We start from the raw sequence: 22,850 nt of genomic DNA, 5'->3' as shown, positions 1-22,850 counted from the left end.
TCCATTAATATTTTCAGGGGGCATATAGTGATTGCTGTTTTCCATTATACACAGAAGATTTCAGTTACAAAGTAGTACTTCATATGAAGGTTGTGATCTGATGCTCTAGACTCGTACAAATTTAAGATAATTACATTCTAAAATATATAGTGTGAATTATTCATTCATATCTTTTGTTTCCTGTGAATACTTATTTGAACTTAAAAGAGCCTATAAAACAGTGATGGCGAACCTTTTAGAGATCGAGTGCCCCAAAACTGCCCCCGCTCCATCCCCTGCCCCACCCCTGCTCTGCCCCCCCATCCCCCACCCCGCCTGCCCACAGTACCATTCACCGCCTCCAGGACCCGCCGCAGATCGCCCAGGCAGTCCAGCAGCACTATGGCGGCCACACCCTCTGCTTGCACCCTGCAGCATCAACTGCATGATGGGGTGTAACGGCAGAGTCTTGTCTACGCTGCCTGGCTGCCATGTCCTTGGCTGCACTGCTCCGTGTGGCCACGCTTGGGGGTGACTCTCCTTCAGGGGGGCTGCTGGAGAGGAGAGAGTCACGAGGGGAGGCAAGGCTGGGGCAATGGCACGTGTGCCCACAGAGAGGGGTTCGAGTGCCGCCTCTGGCACCCGTGCCATTGGTTCGCCACCACTGCTTTAAAAGAATATCTGTTATTCTAGAGCTGTATCAAATAGCAATCTTGTTCTCTCCATCCTGTCATTACAGTTGCTCTTTCTTTAATCACCTAAGACAGACATGCCAAACTCGCGACGTCACGTGATGTCGCGTGATATATCAGAGCTTTTTCCCCATTGCCGGCAATGGAGTGGGTAGTTTCCTCATGACGCATCGGGCCCCCGGGCCAGTAGTTTGACACCCCTGACCTAAGATATTAATAAACCTGACTAGATCCTAGAACTAACCTAGAACTAAGGAGAAACTTTCCTGACAGTTAGAACAATTAACCAGTGGAACAACCTGCCTCCAGAAGCAGTGAATGCTCCAACACTGGAAGTTTTTAAGAAGAGACTGGACAGCCATTTGTCCAAAATGGTGTAGGGTTTCCTGCCTGAGCAGGGGGTTGGGCTAGATGACCTCCAAGGTCCCTTCCAACTTTACTACTACTACTATTATTATTATTATCAACATGGTCTTTATAGAGGGACACTATGAAAGATCCATTCAAATCGCATGAAGTGCTTACTTCCTTTTTGTCTGACACCATTAATTCCATTGCTTATTACAGAAATGTTAGTATAAAAAATACTTTAAAAAAAACCAGTACTTTATGGATCTGTATGCTTCTAAAATTGGATGTTGTTTCTCAATGAAAATGACACTAATAGATGAAATAATTAACATAGAATATAGGAATTCCAATTTCGGTTGCTGAAATATGAAATGTTTTGCTTGCTTTCTTCTTTAGGTTGGGGCTGCTTTAAGACCGGCTTTCTCCCAGGATACGCCTTCAGATATAACTGCAAAAGCTTGCCAGGTACAAAGAAAAGCATTATTGCAATTTCAAAAATTCAAAAGGCAATATCTGGAAATGAGAGAGAAATGGACGGCAAATTGGACATTTGACTAAAAATTTGACTAAAAATATGTAGTATAAATATTGTTTCAGTGTTTTTCTTAGAACATTATACTGAGAAAGCAACTCTTTTCTTTAAATTTTCTGATCGTCTGTATCATAGTTCAGTTTAACTATCTTTGAAGGTGTTTAAGATACATGCATAGGGATTTTCCCATTTTGGTATGAGAGGTATTCTTTCTGCTTTTCCAAAAGGCAGGGGATAATTATTTGTATTAATTTGAAAATTTCTTTTCGTTTCTTTTGTATCAGCCGTTCTCTCTTTTGCTGAGATGAGATTTGAACTGATACCTTATTGGAGCTATTCTTTCATTTAGGTATGCAGTGCTTGGATTGGAAGTGGCGTAGTAAGTGACCTTAATGACCTCCGTCGTGTTCACAACCTTCTTGTCTCTTCTTTGGACAAAGTACAAACAGGAAAAGGGTCTTCCAGCCAGCTGTATAGGGAGAGTGCCACTACGATGGAAAAACTGGCAGTACTCAAAGCCTGGGCAGAGGTAAATGTTTAGCAATTACAATCTAGCAATTAGTTATTCTAGCTTTCCTGTGTACTGAAGGATGCATTCAGTGCAAATGCTCTGTAGTTCCCTGCTGTACCTCTCTTGATTTCATAACATAGAAATGTAGCCAAAATTAGCCAATTAACTTGCTTGCTCCTATTGCAAGCAACATCCTTCTTTTTTAGGTTCTAAGCATAAAACAATTACTTGAGTGATATTTGGAAGATTTTCAGCCTAGCTGAGTATTTTCACTGGCAGAATGGAGGAGAAAAAAATCACTATCAATGCTCTTCTTGCTGGCAGTACTTAATTCCAGTTATGAGTCTGTTCCATAAAGTTGGATAACATTGTGAAATAGCGATAGTGGTATTTGAGGTTACAGAGAAAGAATAATTATTGCTTACAGTTGTGGCTGTTGTGATTCATGCATGTGGTTCTGTGTTAGCTCCCTCGATTTAAAAGCCTCTGCTTCTCTTCTAATTTGCTTTAACAAGAGGTAGCAGCTTCATCTTCTATTTCTCCAGATGTCCAGTTGATCAATGATTAGTCTCCAACATGACATTACATTAGGAGTCAATATTTCTCAAGGCAAAAGTGTCAGTATGTCAACGATCAACAAGCAGCCTAGCTTCACAGCTCAAAATTGCAAAACCCCCATTAAAACATAGGAAATGTGGTGAAAATAACTTTAAACTACATAAACTGTTATGTTGACAGAGCAAAACAAGCTATTATAATGTCAACATGTTTCATGTTGTCAGAATTGATATGGCTCCTAGTTTCCAGCTTGTCTATCTCGACCAGAGTATGTTTGAGCCTTCTAGCTATCTGGCATGTACTTCCAGGAGCAGCAGTTATTTTGAAATAGCTCAGTCTTTTCTCAAGGTACCACCATTCATGCAAAGTTTGCTCCCATTATTGGGATTGTGATAGGCACTATCCAGACCACAGTAAGATCACTCTAACTCACTCTTGACAATTTTAAGGCATGTGGACTTCAACTCCCAGAATTCCACAGCCAGCATTGCTGGGAGTTGAAGTCCACATGCCTTAAAATTGTCAAGGTTGAGAAACACTGCTCTAACTGATAACTTGCATGTAGGTGCAGTTCTCTAGATCTTAGTGACTATACACTATTTTATGTCTTTCTTGTATAGCAGCTGTGCACACTTTTATGGTAGAATATGGCACTGTACTGGCAGGCTTCTTGAAGCACTGGCAGTAACAGTGCACAGATAGAAATGTCATGCTTCAATCCTGGCCCTCTTCTTCTCTTACAGGGGGCCCCTAATAATAGGAAGCATAATAGCACATAATAATAGGCTTTGCACCATCTGTGTCAACAATTATTCTCCCCTGTTTCAGCAGAACTGGCTTTGGTTATTAATCTTTAGAAAGTAAGTTCTAGTTCCAGTGGTTCCAACATTTCTTGTATTTTTTTCCTTTGTTTTTATGGATTCTGTGGATCTGGCCAGAATCATTCAGGGCAGATATGCTATTCTGTTGATGCTGCAATGGCCTCATCAACTTTTTCCATTACCAGTTTGGTCTAGTGGTTAAGACCCCAGGCTAGAAACTGGGAAACCATGAATTCTAGTCCCATCTTAGCCAGGAAAGGCAGGTTAGTCACTCTCTCTGTCAGCCCAACTCACCTCACAGTGTTGTTGTTGTGGGGAAAATATGCTCATCTCCTTGAGTTATTTGTAAAAATAGTAAAAGTGGGATACAAATAAATAAACTGCTACCCAGGAAAATATTTGTCTCCCAACACAATTTGACTGAGCATTTAGACATAACTACTTTCAGATTTATGATCGTTCAGCTAAGGATCACTTCTGTGGCAATTTCAGTAGCCCTAATGGATGGCTTTACTGATTTTTCTTCACCCAGTTTTAAAACAGTTTTGAAAAAGTTTTACCAAATTTGTTTCTCCATAGTGTATGTCCTCTTCTTAAAAATTCTATCCAGTATTACCCATGTTGCTGTTGCTTGTTAGTCTCCAGAATATGCCTTTTTCATTTTCTGACATGGCATGGCATAGCATAACATTTCACTTATGTCCTTCATTCAGATGGGCCCTATTTGATCTTTCATAAGGACAAGATTTTCGTTTATGCAGAGGTTCCCCCCCCAAAGATAGTCTCAATTTGTGTCATGTTTTTTGAGCAATCCCTCTCAAATTCTCAATCCTGGCTGGACTATGTGGCATCTTGTGTTTCTTAAAACTTATAACCTCTAAAAGATAGTCACTTTCATAATTTAATTGTAGGGAAAGTATTTTATTTTATTTCTAACATTTTGCTAAATGACCCACAGCCCCTGCCAGACTTTATTATGATCTAACTAATATCCATATTCTACTGTTCAGAGTGATTTGATGAGGACAATAGATCTTAAATGTTATGGAAAAGTGTAATGTTGTTGAGATCTACACTCCCCCTTCTGATTGAAATTACCCATGTTCCTCAGGCGCTATTCATTAGGCACATAGCTTCTGACAAAGCTACCCTATATCATGTGTTACACGTTTCACTTCTCCAGATTATATTAACATGTTAATTGCCTGTACTGCATATTTTATACAGACTGTAATGAAGAATTGGTTACTGATATTTTTCAATTCATTCTGGTTCTGTAAATTTCCGGTCTGCTGTACATTTAGGTTTGAATTTAGTTCATCTTAATGATGATCCTTTAAAATTTTATCCCCTTTGGAGATTGTGAGAATTAAGAAAAAAGACAGCGGTGGCAGGGGAGAGTCCTGCTTTTATATAATGTGTGTTATGGTATAATACAGAGCTCTTGCCCAAATCCTAAGCTCTCTTAGGATTTTCTCTTATACGTTTTCATTTAAAATTTCTAATACATCTGTTTTTAAAGTTTTTTTTTTAACCTCATGGTTACTGAGCCTTTAAATTAAATTGAAAAATACTGCTATAGTGCTTTAAGCCAATGTAAATTAGGATACTTTCCTAAGAAATTTCCTAAGAGTTTTCATTTCTTGCACTAAATTTAATGCACACATAAAGCACAATAACTGGGAGCTAGTATGGTATGCAAAGTTTTTAAATGAAATACATTGCACGTACAGACTTGCTGGCTGATCTTAGGCAACATTCTTATCTCAGTCTCTCTTCCCTGAATGCAAAACAGTCAAGAAAATAAAGAGCTATTTTCTTGGATTGTGGTGAGAATGAATATCAGAGGACTTGTAATTTGATGAAAAATGTGATTACTAAAATTTTCTTGTTATTCAATAGTATTTAGACACTTTCTTTACAATATATATAATGGTACTAGTAAAACTAATTCAGTCACTATCCAAATTCTCTTTTTTAAGTTTTTAAAGCAATCAGAGTTCAACATGTTTAATGACATGTAAGATATATTTTATATTCTCCACACATTTAGTAATACGTTGCATATACTTTATCTAAAGGTATATGTTGTGGCTATGAAGATTAAAAAAGAAGCAGAGACCAAACCAAAGAAAGCAGCAAAAAATGGAGGGGATGATGACAACGATTATGGCGCAGTAGATGAACTGCCACCAGATAGTCTAATAACCCTTGTTCAACCAGAGCTGCCCACTCTTAGCCGTCTCTGGTTAGCTGCGCTTAAAGACTATGCTCTTTTGACATTACCAGCTGAATTTGCAAGTCAGCTTCCTCCAGACGGTAAGGCATAAATTTTATTCAGAAACCACTTACAAAGGTAAAAAACAGACATTAGGATGATTATCAATTTACTCTGCTGTCATTTCTGACATGACAGAACATTGCAAAAATACAAGGGTACAATTACTTTTGGTCAAAAGCATTTGGGCAGCGAGGGAAGGTGTAGCAAAAAAAAAAAAAAAAAAAAAAATCACCCTGATCCTTGATTTAAAAAAATCCTGACATTTATAAGTTAATTACTTAGCCCTTGCATGTATCAGCAATATTTTTATATCATGTCCCTTTTAAATACAGTGCTTTTAATCATGCCTCAAGTCCTCATGCATGAAACAGTTTGGTATACATAAGTGATACCAGTAGTTCAACTTTTCTGATAATTTGACAATCAGTATGGTATACTGGAATCATATTAAGCAGCCATGTCATGAATCCTGTCTTTTTATAATTATAAAAGCTCTGTTCCAGTGTAAAGGATGGATAAATGGTTATCAAGCCATTACTTAATTGGAGCCTTTGATCATCCATTGCTTCCCACAAGACTTCCTCCCACAACACTTGTTTTCATAATGTATTTGTATTTGCTTCTCTTCTTCCTTGCTTAGTCACAGTGGAGCTTGCTAGGTTGTGGGGCTTCATATGGCTTTTTTGGCCTTTTTCTTTGGGACAGCTCATTGAGCCTTTTTTGTGCCTCACGTGTCTCATCCCAACTTCTTCATTCCAAACTGGTCTTTCACAATATCTGTAAAGGGTCTGCTTGATTCTGCTGCTGGCTGCTTGCAGGCCACTCAGCAGTCAGAGCAAGGTTGAAAGGTCAGTGAACAGCTTTCCACTGTTGCAATTGAGAGCTTGGCATCATCAGTCTGCAGACCACAATCCAGACTCCACTGGATGCTAGTATCGTTTGTAGATGGCTCACAGTTAACACTGTTGGACTCTAGTACTGCCCTCGGTCATCTTGAGGAAATTGGAGAGCCAGCTTCCAATAATGGATTTAGATTGTGACAGAGCTACACAAGTCAGCATGAGCCATGTGGTATAAAAAGGTAAGTCATTTCATTACCAACCAAGCAAGATACTTTTGAGGAGAAAGCTGCCACACAAAAGCTGTTCGGAACTTTGTGACTGGATTGACTCAATGAAAATATTTACACATATGCTGAAATCTCTCATTATCTAAAATGGATATGTGAACCATGCCGGGGGGTGGGGCACCTATATTGTAAAGATTCCCTTGACTTTGGCTTTGCTCCTATTTTACTGTGTAGATTTCTTGAGATACTGTAGTGATTTCCCATTGCTGCCTTCCAGGGTATTTTTTGATAGCTCCTGTTAGCTTACAAGTCTGATATCCATAATTATCTCCCATTCCAAGAACCAAAGAGGTCCAGCTCTCTTTAGCTTCGAATTCCAAACAAGAGAGATCAGGTATTTCTGTGTCTTATGGGATATATTACAAACATGTATTAAAATGGTAGTATAATTGTTATTGTCTCTATCTCTTATTAAAAATGCATTATGATTATTTAACAGGTGGAGCATTTTACACTCCTGAGACTATTGATACAGCTAGACTACATTATCGGAATTCATGGACCCCAATTTTACATGCAATTGCACTATGGCTAAACAGTACAGGGTTTAATGCCTATGAAAAAACAGAAGATGCATCAGCAGCAACACCTCCACAAAAGCATGCTGCACCCATTATGTTAAACCCAGCATCAGAAACGCCACCTTCCACCAAAACCTTGCAAGAAATAAATAAAGATAGAATGCATTTGATTTTAGGTAATGCTTTTCAGTCTATTACAGAAGTCTGTAGTGTATCTATTGATTTATCACACATTATCAAATAATAGGATTCTTATGGCAATACTAAAACAGAACTATTCTGGTTTCAAGAATACCCAGATCTTTCTTTGTAGTGTGTGAAAACACTGTCCTGATGAAACTAAAAATTAAAAAGATTTAATATACAGCTTCTGCGTGTAAAAACTATTACCGTAAATGCCGGTGTACAAGGCGACCCGGTGTATAAGACGACCCCCGTCTTTATAGCCGGGCTGCATTCCTAGAACGTCGTCTTATACGCCGGAAACTACCAGTATTTCCGGCGTATAAGACGACTTGGTGTATAAGACGACCCCCATCTTTAGCATCGATTTCAGCGCTCGCGGAAGTCGTCTTATACGCCGGCATTTACGGTAGGACCCGTACTTTATGTATGCCTTAAAATCTGCAAAAAATACTACTTTACTATTTATAAACTTAAAGTAATTTGCTCCCCAGGTGTTAGCATACAGTTTCTATGTTCTCCTCGACCAGAAGAGCCTGTCGAACATGTTATGTCCTGCTTGCAAGCACTGCACACTTTACTAGATTCCTCTTGTGCTAGAATCCACATTGCAGAAGATCAGGTATGTTGCAGACAAATTATTGTAGTCCATTAAGCATGCAGAGTATTGAACAGATTGAAAATGAAAGGAAAGGAAAATGTAATTTTCAGAGACTGGAAATGCCTATGAAATATTAGTTGGTGTCTTCCCTTATTGGTCTTATTAATAGTTATTAAGAAAAAAATGTAATCAAATAACAAATCATTATTTTAGACCTCTAACAACAAAATGCTAACCAAAGCATTAAAAAAAACAATGAAAGGTAATGGTTTCATTTTAATAAGTGCACAAAAGTAATTGAAGTAAAATTACTTGAAATTAACCATTTGTAAGGTGGGAAAATGATGCCCTTGATCTTATTTCATTTTTAAGCTTATAATGCTTAAAATGATCCATTGCTCTGAACAATCTTTCAAATATAAATTAAATAAGAGGCTAGAAGACAGTATCAAAAATAGGATGGAATATTGCAAATGTCATTTTTTGAAAATTCTGCTTACAATTAATTTTCTAAGCTACTTGGTGTCGAACTTCTGAGCGTGCTACATCGACTCTTGTTGACCTGCAATCCTCCTTCAGTTCAACTCTTAGTTACAGAAGTTGTGCAACAGATTATAAGAGCTGCTCAAGATCATTTACAAGACAAAAGAAATACATTGAGTAAGAAATACATGTTATTTTGCATGCTGCAGATGTCCAGATTAGAAAAATAATGAAACAGGCTATGTAAAACTGTCCTCTTGAATCATGTATTGGCTTAACTGACCAATGTCTGCCCTGGTCCTGGATGTTCATTTTTGAATTTACAAAATATTTAAAATATGTCCAGATTACATTTGCAACATTAAAAACAAATATCTTTAATAAAATATTTTTTGCTCTGAAATGCTGTAACATGATTTTATGTATGACATTTTAAATTTATTTGGACTTTTGTACCTCAGCTAATTAAAATAGAAATTTAATAGCAGCTATACTGTACATAATTTCAAATTTAAAATAAATTAAAAGAGAAGAAAAGTTGAAAAAAAAAACCCCACCAGATCAGTGCCAAGTTATAAGCCTGGATGTTTATTTAGAATTCTAAGGGACGTTGTTCATGAGAAGATTTGATGTCCTCTCATGATTTTTTATCCTGTATGTTTTTAGCTTCAGGGATATGAGGTGAATTATCATGCAAAATATAAGGAAAACAATTTAAAATGTTGAAAACGTTTTTATTGTCCTTGTCAGAAAAGAAAATAAATCTGTCACATTTAGCTTTGTATATGCAGGTTTATGTATATTTTTTCTTTATTTGCTTGTTTTTTTAATTTGTACAAAGGAAATAAGAATAAAAGCAAAGCTTTTCTTAATGGAATAATTTGATATACATTGATGCAATTATGATAGAAGCAAAGCAAAAAAATGGGTGGGTCACTCAGTGTTTATGTCAACATTGGATGTTTTTTGCTTTGACAGTTTATCTCTTACTGATTTAAAATGGAATGTATTCATATCTTTGTATTTTTTAATTTGGATATTAGCATATACTTTCTGTCATCTCTCATCTTGTTTTCACTAGTTTCTATAAAAAAAGAAATAGAAAACAAATACAACCTGTGAGCTTTTGACTACTTATGAGTTTCAGTTGATTGCTTCATTTAAACTTCGTTTTTAATGTATGCAATTGGTAACATTTTCTAAAATGTCTTGCATGAATTTCATATTATATTATTTCTCCATTTTTTGTCTTTGTAGATGAAGAAGATGCAAAAGAAAAAGACAACAGCTGTGGGCTGGGTGAAGGAGGAGAGAGTGGTGGTCTTGTGCCAGGAAAATCTCTTGTATTTGCTGCTATGGAACTTCTAATGTTTATCCTTGTGCGACACATGCCACATCTGAGCACAAAAATGTCAGATTCTCCAAGTCATTCTTTCAGCAGAACCCAGCTCCCAGAAGAAAGTGCTCGTCTGGTGGCTGCCACTGTTGCCATCCTGTCTGATCTACCCACTCTTTGTTCCCCAGCTGGTAGTATAATAGATCTTTCTCAAAATTCAATCAGTGGGTTCCGCAAAATGTTAATTCTTTTCAGTGAAATGAAAAACCCAAATTTAAACAAAACAAAGTGTATGGAGAGTATTTAAGCAAGCAGCAGGAGTTTAGGAAGTGGTGTGTGACACTTAATAATGGACAGAACATTGCTTGGTGATAGAATGGACAAAAACAAGCATACAAATCTAAAAGAGATTTTAAGATGTGTTTTATTATTCTATGGGCCTTAGAGAACTTGAGTAAGCTTAAGTTTGTCTTTTCTTTTTTAAGAGTCCCTAGATTCCTTAATTTCAGTTTCGGACATTTCCTTTTCTTTAGAACAATCTTTGTTACACCTTAAAAAAAGGGCATTAACCACATTTACCTCCTACCACTACTTATCTATGGCATATCTTTTATGTGCATTTTTTGCCATGTGTCTTTCCTGTATTTCTTCATTGGTTAATATTTAATAGGACTAATCAATTATCTGAATTGGTCTGTGTAAGTGCATGCATAATCAAACACCTCTCTAAATCAAACACATCTCTCCAGCATTCTTGCATAATATCGGACAAAAGATGTAATTTCTTTAAGGAGTTGCACCTTTGAAATCATACTGTCCCAAACTGATTCAGGGCACAGTCTGGAGGTTCTCCTGGACTCACGTCTTCTTCTTGAAGGGCAGACGGCAGCTTTGGTCCAGAGGATCCTTTATACCAGAGATCCCTAACCTTTTAGGCACCAGGGACTGGTTACATGGAGAGAGGTTTTTCCGTGGACCGGAGGGGGCGTGATTTTGTGAGCTGCCTGCATTCTGTGAGTGGGGTTTTCCTTGTTTGTGCAGACCGGTTGCTGGCATGCCACGGACTGGTACTGGTCCATCGACTGGGGACCCCTGCTTTATACAACTCCATATTGCATACCAGTTGTGCCCATTCCTGGACCTGGAGGCTATATTCACAGTCATTCATGCCCTGGTCACCTTTTGAATGGATTACTGTAATGTGCTTTACACAGGATTGCCCTTGAGCATTTGGAAGCTGCAGCTGGTACAGAATGCATCAGTGTGAAGTTATGTGTCCTTCTCAATCAGTGCACATTATACCTCTGCTGTTCAAGCCACATTGGTTGCCAGTATGCCTCCAGTTTCAATTCAATTCAAGGTGCTGGTTGTGACCAGTAAAGCCCTACATGGCAGTAGTCTCCAACCTTTCTGGTTTTGCAGACCGGGGGGGGGGGGCAGAGGGGATGGTTCCATGTGAGTGCAAGCAAGCACCCGCACCTGTGCAGGTCTATTTGTGCAAGCGGCGGGTACATGGAGCTGCATGTGCAAGTGGAATTGCATGCATGCACTTGCCTGCTGCTTCCATAGCCGGGTTTTGAATGGCCCAGGGATTGGGGACCCCTGCTATATGGCATGGGACCAGGTAATTTGAGAGGCTGCCTTTCCCCAGTTACATCTACCCACTATCAGGAGAGGCATGTTACAGGTCCCCTTCACAAAAGAGTTTCATTTGACAGGATTCAGGAAGAAAGCTTTTTATGCCATGATAAAAAGGACCTGTGGAACATCTGTCAGACAATGGGCTCTAATCCCCTTCCCTTTAGGAATACCCTGAAGACATGGCTCTGCTGCCATGTCTGGGATCCTGACAGTAGTGGGAAGCATTTACAGTGGCTGTGTTGAGTTGAAGAAAATGAATTCTGTCTCTTATAATGAATTTGATTATGATTTTTATGTTTGTGTATTAGTTTTTTTAACTTGTTTTATTGGATTGTTTTTTTCACCTGTTGTGATCTGCTCAAAGTTATTTAGATCAGGGGTCCCCACCCCCAGTCCATGGACTGACATTGGTTTGCAACATGTCAGAAACTGGGCCTTGCAAACAAGCAAAGCCCCATTCACGGGGTGCAGGCAGCACACAAAACCACGCCCCCTCCAGTCTGTGGAAAAATCTTTCTCCATGGAATTGGTCCCTAGTACCTGAAAGGTTGGAGATTGCTGATTTAAATGAGAATGGTATTCATACAAATTGAATGAATGAATGAATGAATGAATGAATGAGAAAGAAAGAAAGAAAGAAAGAAAGAAAGAAAGAAAGAAAGAAAGAAAGAAAGAAAGAAAAAGATTTTTTTCATCAAAAGAGCCCAGGATGGTAGTTACTCATGAATACTTTGTGTTTGGCATTGATCATGCCTCTTGTGCATTCTGAAAGTATCTGATATAAAGTTACTTTATGTTTTAGGATCTATGACTATATTACCCACTATCCTCTTTCTAATAATACAAGTGTTGAAAGATACTGCTATAAAAACTGTGGGAAATCAGATCCTACCACCAGTCAGTGCAGCACTTCAGGGACTGAAAAACATAGTAACTCTTCCAATGAGTATGAATGAGAATATTCATAAACAGTGGACAAATCTTATCCGCAGCACCCTAGCCTCAATCTTGGAATACTCTCAACCAGGTAATTTTCATGCTATCACTGTAGCATCTTTTTAAAATGAAGCAAAGCTAGCTGATTTGCATGGTACAATTATATCAATATACTGCATGTTTAGATTTATAGAAAAGGGTACGGAATTCAAGGCAAATAGTATTGTATTCACATTGTTGATGGAGCAGAGTTCAGAATCTTCCTTAATGCGTACAGTATTTTACTTTTCCATACATGCTGAAGGAATTCACATGTATGTGAAATTCTATTTTTTATTAGACAGGACTGATTAATTAATCAAATTCAGTAAGTATTGTAAAATGTCACTTTTAAAAATTCATATAGTTCAATTCATTCAAAGTTGATTTTTCCCACAAAGTTAGCAAAATAGGTTCTTACTGTCTTAGTACCACTTTCATTTACATTATAAAATTATTGTTTAATCAAAAAAAATATTTTGATCGATTGTCCTGTAAAAGATTGTTATTTTTGAAATCAGGAACATTGCATATTTTTCAGCATCTTCACTCTTGAAAATAGCTGTTATATTACCCTGTCTCAAACTCTTTTTCAGCATCTTTTTGTTTTATTTCCCCAGAAGCCTCCAAGCCTACTTTAGATGAAGTAAGTATGCTTACGGCTATTACACTCTTCCTTTGGTCTGCAAGCTCTGAAATAATTGGTGTGCAAACATTGCAAAATGGCTGCATTAACAGATTTAAAACAGCATTGAATTCATCTGATCCTTGGGTGAGTAAGTCATTTAGCTTTTATCCCTTTAGATATTATTTTGCATATATGTTATTATCAGTACCATATTATGATCAGATTGTTCTCTGTTGGCCTTGGAGTTCTTTGCAGCTGCTCTCCAAAGGGCTACAGCAGGGGTCTTCAAACTTGGCCCTTTTGTGACTTGTGGACTTCACATCTCAGAATTCCTCAGCCAGCATGCCTGGCTGAGGAATTCTGGGAGTTGAAGTCCACAAGTCATAAAAGGGCCAAGTTTGAAGACCCCTGGCCTACAGGATTTGATCAGCGTTTAGAGACTTTGGGGGATCTGAATAGGGAATAAAAACTGTAACTCCTTATATGCCAGTTGGGCTTAATCCTGAATTGGGAGCCCTGCTCAACAGTCATTCATGCCTTGATCATGCTTCAACTATTAGAATGCATTTTATGTGGAAATGGTCTTATACTACTGAAAAGCAATAGTATGTATAGTTATGGGCATATCACAATAACCCATGTAATACCACTACTTTTTGAGCTGCATTGACTTCCTGTAGGCTTCTGGGTGCAATTCAAGATGCTGGTTATTATTTATAAAGCCTTTCATGACATAGGGCCTAGTTGTTTATAGGACTGTTGATCTTGATTAAGTCTGCCTAGCCCACAAGATCTGACAAAACAACTCTTATCTTCCATATGGCTTTAAAACTTGATTTTCCTTCCAAGCTCACTCAGTTAGAACGTTGGATAAGTCCATCTGCAGAATTACTTTAAGGTTTCGAATATGTTGCACTTTTGGCTTTTGCGTTCTTTATAGTCCATTGCTGTGGTTTCTTTATTTTACATTTATTGTTTATCTTATTTTATTTTTAGCTGAACAACAGTTGCATTTTGTGGGCTGGACAGCCATACACTTCATTTGGAATAAAATAAAATAAGAAAACAAAGCAAATTAAAAAATAAGGTTTCTGATATATGCTTAGTTAACTTGACATATTTACCCTAAAAATTAAAACTAGAGAACAGATCAGAAATAAAAAAAAAATTGACAAGCCAGGTTTATCTGATAAACATTTCTGTCTCCATTGAAGCATTAATAATCATGTTGTTGAAAAAGGATCATATTGGCTAGAATGCCTTAGATGAGAATATGTATTTGTATTAAGGGTGTGCAACATAGTTTGGTTTGAAATATTTCACATTTGAATATTCATACAGTGTTCCACTTGGCATATGGAACTGTGAAAAAATAGGCAGAATATTATATTACCTCTCCAAAAATCCTTTTTACTGTGGCTAGAAGCATTTGATTGAATCCAGTGAGATTGGACCTGTATGTGTCATGAATGAAGTATGCAATTTTTGACCCACAGAAAGATAAGCTAAAAAAAAAAAGCTTTCATGATGGAAAGGTTTACAAGGTAGATAATAAATATGACTCCATTGTTGCAATTTTATTTGCTTTTTTTCTTTTAAGATTAAATTGAGCGTGATATTTTATGGGAAATTCTTACCAACACAGCTATATTTATGTATTCTGATTAGGTTCAAGCCAAATGTTACCATCTTCTACTTTCTATATTCCAACACACAAATCGTGCTCTCTCTACCCCATATATACATTCCCTGGCACCAATAATGGTTGAGAAACTAAAAGGTGTGGAGAACAACCGTCCAAACAACAAAACAGAACTCTTAGCAATCCAGGAAGGAATTAAAGTTCTTGAAACACTGGTTGCGCTTGGTGAGGAGCAGAATAGTAAGTACCTTGATTGAGAATTACCATACTTATCTTGTTGGAGCACATTAACAGGTGGTAAAAGCTGAAGCATTCTTGAGATTGAATAGATTTCATCTTGTACCACATATTTTGGTTAAGTGTAGCACTTACCCTCTTTTTCCTAAATGCAAGACAGTGATATTCCAAGGATATTGTGTAATATTCTGACATGGAGCCATCTAGAGCAGTTAAAATTCTGGGAGATAAAGTTAACTGGAGCTAGATCAGGGCTTTTCAACCAGTGGTATGGGTACCACCTGTGGCACATTGGCACCTGGCAGGTGGTACACGACCATCCTAGAAAAGTGGTAGCGGGGGAGGGGAATGAGCTGAACTGGTGGCAGCACCGCACAAGCCTGAGCGAGAGATGGCTGGAGCTGCAGGGCTGTCAGGGCTCAACGGAAGCGCCAGGATCAGTGCCACTTTCCAGCTTATCAGCACTTCTTCGGGGTTGTCAGGGTTCAGTGGAAGTGCCAGGATCAGCGCCAGGCTCCAGCTGGAGCTTGGCGCTGATCCTGGTGCTTCTGCTGAGCCCTGAAGAAGCACCAATCAGCTGAATGTTGCAGCATCTCCAGGGTCTTGTGATTTACATTCAGATGCTTGGCAACTGATTCATATTTATGACAGTCACAGTGTCCTAGGGTCATGAGAAGTGACCAAAACCTGCTGCAACCCCACCCAGCAGATGGGGGGGGAATAAAAACCAAACAGCCCCCACCCCACCCCCACTGCCAATCCTCAACAGAAATGCTCACAACAATGAAAACCTTGGACAGGAGGAAGAGCACCGCCGGGTGGGGAGGCAGGTGTCTTGCTTGGCTGTGGCTTGGGGGGGCACTTTTTTCAATGCCATTGTAACTTCAAACAGTCACTAAGTGAACTGTTTTAAGTCGAGGACTACCTGTACTTTTATCACTTTTTTCTGGGGGTTTTTTTTTTTTTTTGGTCATCAAGTTTTTGACCCCTTGCTAGGCGACTGGTGGTACTCGGATATTGCCATCTCCTAAAAGTGGTACAATGGGTGAAAAGGTTGAAAAGCCCTTAGCTAGATCATCCTAATGCCTAGTATCTGCTCTGTGAGCTATTTAAGAAAAACAATGTCCCTTGGATTTTATTAGTTTAATCAGCAAAAAAAAAAAAGATCTTCATTTGCAACACATTGCCCTAAAACCTAGAATTTCTAATAAATAATTTCTGTGTAAAAATTATCCTGTTCACAAATTATCCTGCTATGGACATGTAGTTGGATGGGTAGATACACCCTTTTCACTTAAATATGTATATTTGTATTCAAATGCAAGAGACAACTAGGCATATATATTTCTATTAAAAGGAATAAGGCAATATGCCTAGATAGAGCCTCTCCACATTCTTGAGAGCACATCTATCTGTGGCAACCAATCTGAAATACGAGATTATGATATTCTAATTCTCTTATCCATGTGACAGATTCAAATAGCATATCTATAAAAGTCACCTCCTCTTCAGTATATTGCTAAATGTAGTTTTATTCTATAACTGTCCCCATAGTAACCAAGCACTTTAGAGAAATATTTTCTAGACTAGAACTGATCACATTGCTGAATGATGTGAAGGCCTTAAAATAGTTGTTCTATTTTCTACCACTGGGCATTTTTAAATGTTATCAAGAACAAACATCATTATTTGGGGGATGTTTATTTTCTAACAGTAATATATTAACAGTATATGCTGAAGATATTCTACATTGTCAGTCTTGAATTTTAATTATTTTAATTGATTTCTTTTTTTTTCCATAGGAGTACAATTGCTCGCTCTTCTCGTCCCTACACTCATATCTTATTTACTAAATGAAGATGCATTTTCTTCTGCATCCCTGCTATCAAAGGAACTTCATGAATTTGCTCTCCAGGATCTCACCCGCATTGGGCCCCTCTATCCTCATGCATTTAAGACAGTGATGGGAGCAGCTCCTGAACTGAAAGCACGACTGGAAACTGCAGTACGAGCAAGTCAGGCAAGCAAAGCAAAGGCAGCTGCCAGGCAACCACCGCCCACAGTACATTCCACACCAACAATTAAACTTAAAACTAGCTTTTTCTGATTCTTGTTGGAACAATCATCATCAAGAAATACATCATTCCTTCTGTGCTGCTGTATCTCATTCTCTATTTGTCATTGTCTGTTAACAGGCTCTACATTGCCAATGAATGTTTCTAGGGGATTGTTGTATTATGGTTTGAAATCTATGCATTGAAAGAAAGGTGATATCTGGATGTACATAGATTTTTATGAAATGGAGTAAGTTGATCGTGCATCTGAGGTTGTGTTAAACTATCTCTTTTAACAATGTGTTTTATGTAGTCTTTGTCTTTCTTTTTAGAATGTTGAGTTCTCGTTTATTCTGAAACTATATATAGTGGGTATATATTTTCCACTAAGTACTATCTGTGGAAACTTGTGAGTTACACTGCTTTCTTATACAGCATTTTAAAAAAGAACAATAGCTGTTGTCACATTGCAGTATATCAGTGGTTTCAGTGAAAGCAATTTGATGTGGAATTCAAAAATGGTAAACATGCAGTCTTGCATATGGTTCTCCAGTAGCTTCTACTAGCTCTTATCCAGCTATAAATGAAGCACCCGAATGTATTCCCTTAGTGCAGTGGTGGCGAACCTCTCTGTGGGCACGTATGCCATCGCCCCAGCCCCACCTCCCCCTGCAGGCCCCTCCTCACCAGCAGCCCCCCTGGAGGAGAGTTGCCCCTGGGCGCAGCCCGCATGGAGCAGTGCAGCCAAGGACATAGCTGGGCAGCAGGGACAAGACTCTGCCGTTATGCTCCATAGCGTGGAGATGATGCTGTGGAGGTGTAAGTGGAGGGTGTGGCTGCCATGGCGCTGCAGGACTGCGTGGGCGATCTGCCATGGAGGCGGTGCATGGCCCTGCGGGTGGGCGGGACAGGAGGCGGGTGGGGGCAGAACAGGCAGGGTGGGAGGCGAAGCGGGGACGGGACGGTTTTGGGGCATTCGGTTTATGTAAAAGGTTCACCATCATTGCCTTAGTGCACAGGTCGGCAACCTGCAGCTCCGGAGCCGCATGCGGCTCTTTGAGCCTTCCCCTGTGGCTCCCAGCCTCCTCTGCCTTTGCAGAGAGAGACAGAGACAGAGAGAGGCAATTGCGCTTCCCTGCTTCTCTTTCTCTCTCTCTCTCTCTCTCTCTCTCTCTCTCTGTATGTGTGTGTGTGTGTGTGTTTTTGTGTGTGTGTGTGTATGTGTAAAAGAGTGCACTCACAGTGTTCTCCGAGGAGCTGAAAAGCTTACTGGGCAGAGCTCCTCCCTTTGCTGCGTCTCTGCAGGAAGCAGGAAGCAGGAAGGGCAGGAGAGAGCTAGCTAGCCCAGCTAGGCTGACTCAGGAATTCTGGGAGTTGAAGTCCATGAGTCATAAAAGAGACGAGGTTGCTTACTCCTGAGCTTGTTGGACAACAGCTTGAAGCTTGCCAGATGAGCAGCAGATAGGAGGGGGGGGGGAGAAAGAGAGAGAGGGAGGGGGGGAGAGAGAGGGGGGGAGAGAGAGCGGGGGGGGGAAGAGGAGTGGCAGACCAAGGGCAGATAGAGAGGGAGGGAGGGAGAGAGACACACACACAGAGAGAGAGAGACCCTTTTGACATCTAAAATGAAGATAACACTGCATATATCCTTTTTTTAACTTTGTGTGTATGTAATTTTATTCTCTTAAAGCATTCTCTTGGTGATCATTGTTTTAATAGTATGGATATTCCCAAGAGTGATATTTTTACTTTTATTTTTAATGTGTGTGTGTGTGTCTGTACACACACACACACACACACACACACACACACACCCCTATAATAAAGGTAAAAAAGGATATATGCAGTGTTATCTTCATTTTAGATATCAAAAGGGTTTTGCGGCTCCCGGTGTTTTGTTTTTGGTGGGAAACTGGTCCAAGTGGCTCTTTGAGTGTTTTGGGTTGCCTACCCCTGCCTTAGTGCATCTAGTTGTTAAAGATAAAGCTGTCCAAAGTACAGGATCATTTACTAAAACATTGCTTACATTTGGAGAAGAGGTGACAATCCAGTTCTCAAAGTGTAAAAAACATTTTCTCTCAGAGTTAGAAATAATTTGAAGGGCAGCGCCATCAAATTATGGCTAAATCTTTCTCATCTCCCTGCCCTGTCGGTTAAAATTTCTGTTATCCCAGAGTTTCATTCAATTTCTTTTTGAATTATTGTATCTTCTTGATAAAGTGTGGCGTGGGTACTACTTTGTAACAAACCAACAAATACTTGTGAATTTTTTTTGTTATAGGCATAAACAAAATAGACTGCACTGTATGATAAAGAAGATATATGCCCTACTTATTTTGTAGATGCACTTGAACTGTGAAGCGTATTTCTATGTCTAAAAACAATTCAGCAAATAGCAATGCCTTCATTGGGGAGCATGATCCATTGATTCATTTTACTCTGATGTTAGAGCATGGTCTTTAAGTTACTCATCTGTACCAACACAGTGCTCATAGTCTGAGCATTTTGCAGTTTAATTTGCTCCTTGACAGAGACTTTTCATGCAGGGGTTAAGAACAGTCTGGTTTGTGAGGCTCTGTTATGTAAGGTCAGGCCTCTTAAGTTACGAGTTTTTCTGAAGGGCAGGATTGTTCTCTTGTCACAGATTGCTATCTATTTGCAAAAATGGTTTTTGCATTCTCAGAATGATTTTCATGAGAAAACTTGGCTGACCAGGAATTCATTTTATTTTATGGCAAAAGTCAACTCAAAGCTGAACTCCCTAAAGGCAATTTGTGACCTACAATGGAAAGACCCAACAGGATGAGGTACAAAGAGGGCGTTGGTCAGACTTGCTAGAATGTATATGAAGTATAGTCCAACATACCTAAAGGCCACAGAAGAGGGGAAGACTGTAGGTCTAGAATTAACATTTAACAGTAGCCATTCTCCCCCTAAAATATATTTATAGCTCCGTTCACAAGTTGCTTCATGACTGCTCAGTTAGAATGGCATACAGTATAAGCACCAGCAAATAAATATATATTGCATGTCTACTCCTAGAATAAGAGAGTAGTTCATAACAGAAATTGGAGTAGCTCTATATCTGCTGGTCTAATACTTTTTTATCATATTCTTTTATTATCCTGAAGCTCCTTAAAGCCATTTTCATGACATATGAACACCCCACTCTAATTCCTTTCCACCTGTTGTAATGTTCAAATTGCAACAGAAAAAATATATATATTTCCAAACAACAAAATTGGTTTTGCCTGTAAAAGAAAATAATGGCTACTTAATGAAAAAAATGCAATTTTTCCTGTTATATTATACCTTAATTTTTTTATTTAATGTTTCTTAATTTTTTTATGTTTACATTACGTTGTTTACTCTAAAAGGGAACAGTGGAATAGGTATACATTTATGGTCATTTTATGATGTTTGCAACCACTAGGAATTAATATTAATAACTATTTATTAAATTTTAAGGAATGCTGAGGAAGCTGAGTTGTAATAAATGAAACACTGTAATTTATTCATCTAAGTTTTTATTTATTACAATAAACTATCTAATGTAGCTGTATGCAAAATTTAAACACTCTTGATCAAACTATAAGTTTCAGAAGAAGCTGAAACAATCTTTCTGTAAATTTGAATGCATACTTAACATTCAAGTGCTGCTGTTTATATTTTCAAAATAAGAAAACAATGAATATAGTAGATTCAGAAGTTTGACTGCCCTTTCTGTCACTATTTTGTAATGTCTCCTTTGGCAGAAATAATAGTTACCAATTTTGTGCATGGTCAACCAAGTCTGTCTAATCTTGTGTTGCTATTTTTTCCCTACTCTTCTTCTTTCTTAGGTCCTACACATTTAAGATTTCCCCAGATTTTCTAAGGCTTGTGAAAGCCATTTCAAAACCCTTATTTTCTTTTCCTGCGCGTATTGCATGGTTAATTCTTGCAACTGATTGAACTTCAGTATGCAAAATATGTATCAGCATATTCTTCAATTAGATTGAGAATCCAAATTCATGAGAGTGGCAAGTTTGTTGCAACAGTATATGAAGCTGAAATGACCCAATTGTAAAACAAAAGAGATGAATGCACAGGGTTTTATTTATTTTGCCTTCTTTTCTTTACCGACTATAATATGAAGTATTCCTGGAAGGAATAACTCTGAAAGAGGGGCTAAGGCATGGAGAATAATGAGAAAAACTCATAAATGCTTCAGTTCTTTATAAACTGTAAAATCTATAAGATTTTGTAATAAACACGGTCAGTTTTATTTTCATATTTTTGCTGAATTTGGGAGTCAAAATTCCAGAAGGGACTTAATTGGGGGAAGCATCATAGAAAAGCAATACAAAATACTGTATAGGCATATCATTTTTCAAATTTCATGTAAAACAAAAATGGTTAAAACCATGAGTCCTGTTTTTTTTTAAATTAGAGACATATTTTCTTCATTTACCTTTTTTTACTAATCAAAATTGCAGTACTTGCTAAAGATAAGCAAACTAATTGTTGTGGTTAACTTCTTTGCTGTCTGTCAACCTTTATTTTTTAGATTTTTCTAACTAAAGTAGGATTTTTATGTTGCAAAGCCTTGATGGATTCTATGACATTATTTTCAAGAATGCAATGAGGCCACATAATCATTTTTAGAAAACTAGGTATATGTAGCCCAACAAATATGCCCACCTGTTAGAGGGCAGGGCAGAGAGTAGCCACTAGCTGTGCCCATAATTGCGCTAATATTATTTTTTTTAGAATCTTATGTCAAGTCCTGTAAGGCTGGCCCAAGATTTGGAAAGATCTTTAGGGTTAGTAGGGAAATATAACAGGATCTTTAAAGCCTATTAAATTAATACTCATGCACAACTTACAGTTAATGTAATTAAGGTGGTGCTACTCTTGAGTTTCTTTTTGGCACTGTCCCCATTGCCTGGACTCAGGAATCTCTTCTGTAACACCATTGTTTCCTTCCTTAACTATCTTGTTGTCCCTCTGTGTTTGTGAAGTGTGGTAGGTCTTCCCCTTCAGACACACTCTCCCCATTGTCAAGGAATCGACTGGCAGCAATGACAACATGCCAAAGATGGACTGGGCCTATCCTCAGAGTCATCTGACAAGTACTGGTATGAAATTGTAGAGGGAAGAGGGAAAGGCCTTGAGAGACATGAAGAAAAGCTACTACCACGTCAATGGTGAAATAAAAGAGGCTTTAGTAAGTTACCCTACTAAACATCTCAGATAAACTCCTTCCTAGTTCTCACAAAGATAAAGGGAGGGAAGGTGGAAGAGCATTCAGACATGCAAGGTGCTTTAACTATAGCTATACAATAAAAGTTGTCGTGTTCTACATGGCATTGAATTCCTAATTTGATCTACCGTACTTGAAATCTGGAAGAACCCAAAAAGGTTCTAAAGTAAGTCTAAAATAGCAGCTTACAAGGCAGGTGTGACAGGAAACAGAGCCCTCTTTGGTGATCAAAGTCTGGTGGGCAGCAGTTCAGGAGGATATGGCTCGTGGAAATTTCAGATGGCAGAAACTGCAGAAAATGAGATAGTGAAGCCCCTCTCTCATATTGCTGTAAAACATTTAGTGTATTTTCATAGCAGTGGGCAATTGCAAATAAAAGACTATAGGGCTGATCTAAATTGTCACAGGGAAGGAGCCAGTAAATATTGGGACCAGTTTCTTGGATAGAAGGAA

At 38.4% G+C, this 22,850-nt stretch overlaps 1 protein-coding gene across 3 annotated transcripts in view; it reads left to right on the top strand.

The window, feature by feature from the left end:
• The window catches only part of HEATR5B (HEAT repeat containing 5B), a 48,555-nt gene extending 31,097 nt beyond the window's left edge, over positions 1-17,458 (top strand). For 2 of the 3 annotated variants that reach the window (XM_039352307.1, XM_039352305.1), the window contains exons 26-36: positions 1,419-1,487; positions 1,904-2,083; positions 5,526-5,763; positions 7,294-7,551; positions 8,053-8,180; positions 8,675-8,819; positions 9,900-10,169; positions 12,422-12,646; positions 13,215-13,366; positions 14,891-15,104; positions 16,904-17,458. In XM_039352307.1, the coding sequence (XP_039208241.1) occupies positions 1,419-1,487; positions 1,904-2,083; positions 5,526-5,763; positions 7,294-7,551; positions 8,053-8,180; positions 8,675-8,819; positions 9,900-10,169; positions 12,422-12,646; positions 13,215-13,366; positions 14,891-15,104; positions 16,904-17,208 (2,184 nt within the window). In that variant the 3' untranslated portion in view covers positions 17,209-17,458. The remainder of the gene's footprint in view (positions 1-1,418; positions 1,488-1,903; positions 2,084-5,525; positions 5,764-7,293; positions 7,552-8,052; positions 8,181-8,674; positions 8,820-9,899; positions 10,170-12,421; positions 12,647-13,214; positions 13,367-14,890; positions 15,105-16,903) is intronic. The other variant, XM_039352306.1, reaches the window with a different exon arrangement.
• Positions 17,459-22,850: the final 5,392 nt, after the last annotated feature.

The sequence above is a fragment of the Crotalus tigris genome, unplaced genomic scaffold (genome assembly GCF_016545835.1).
Source record: "Crotalus tigris isolate CLP2741 ecotype Arizona unplaced genomic scaffold, ASM1654583v1 scf7180000018420.1175843, whole genome shotgun sequence".
Classification (NCBI taxonomy): Eukaryota; Metazoa; Chordata; class Lepidosauria; order Squamata; family Viperidae; genus Crotalus; species Crotalus tigris.
The sequence above is the reverse complement of the archived record's forward strand: the minus strand, read 5'-3'. Positions and strand labels throughout refer to the sequence as shown.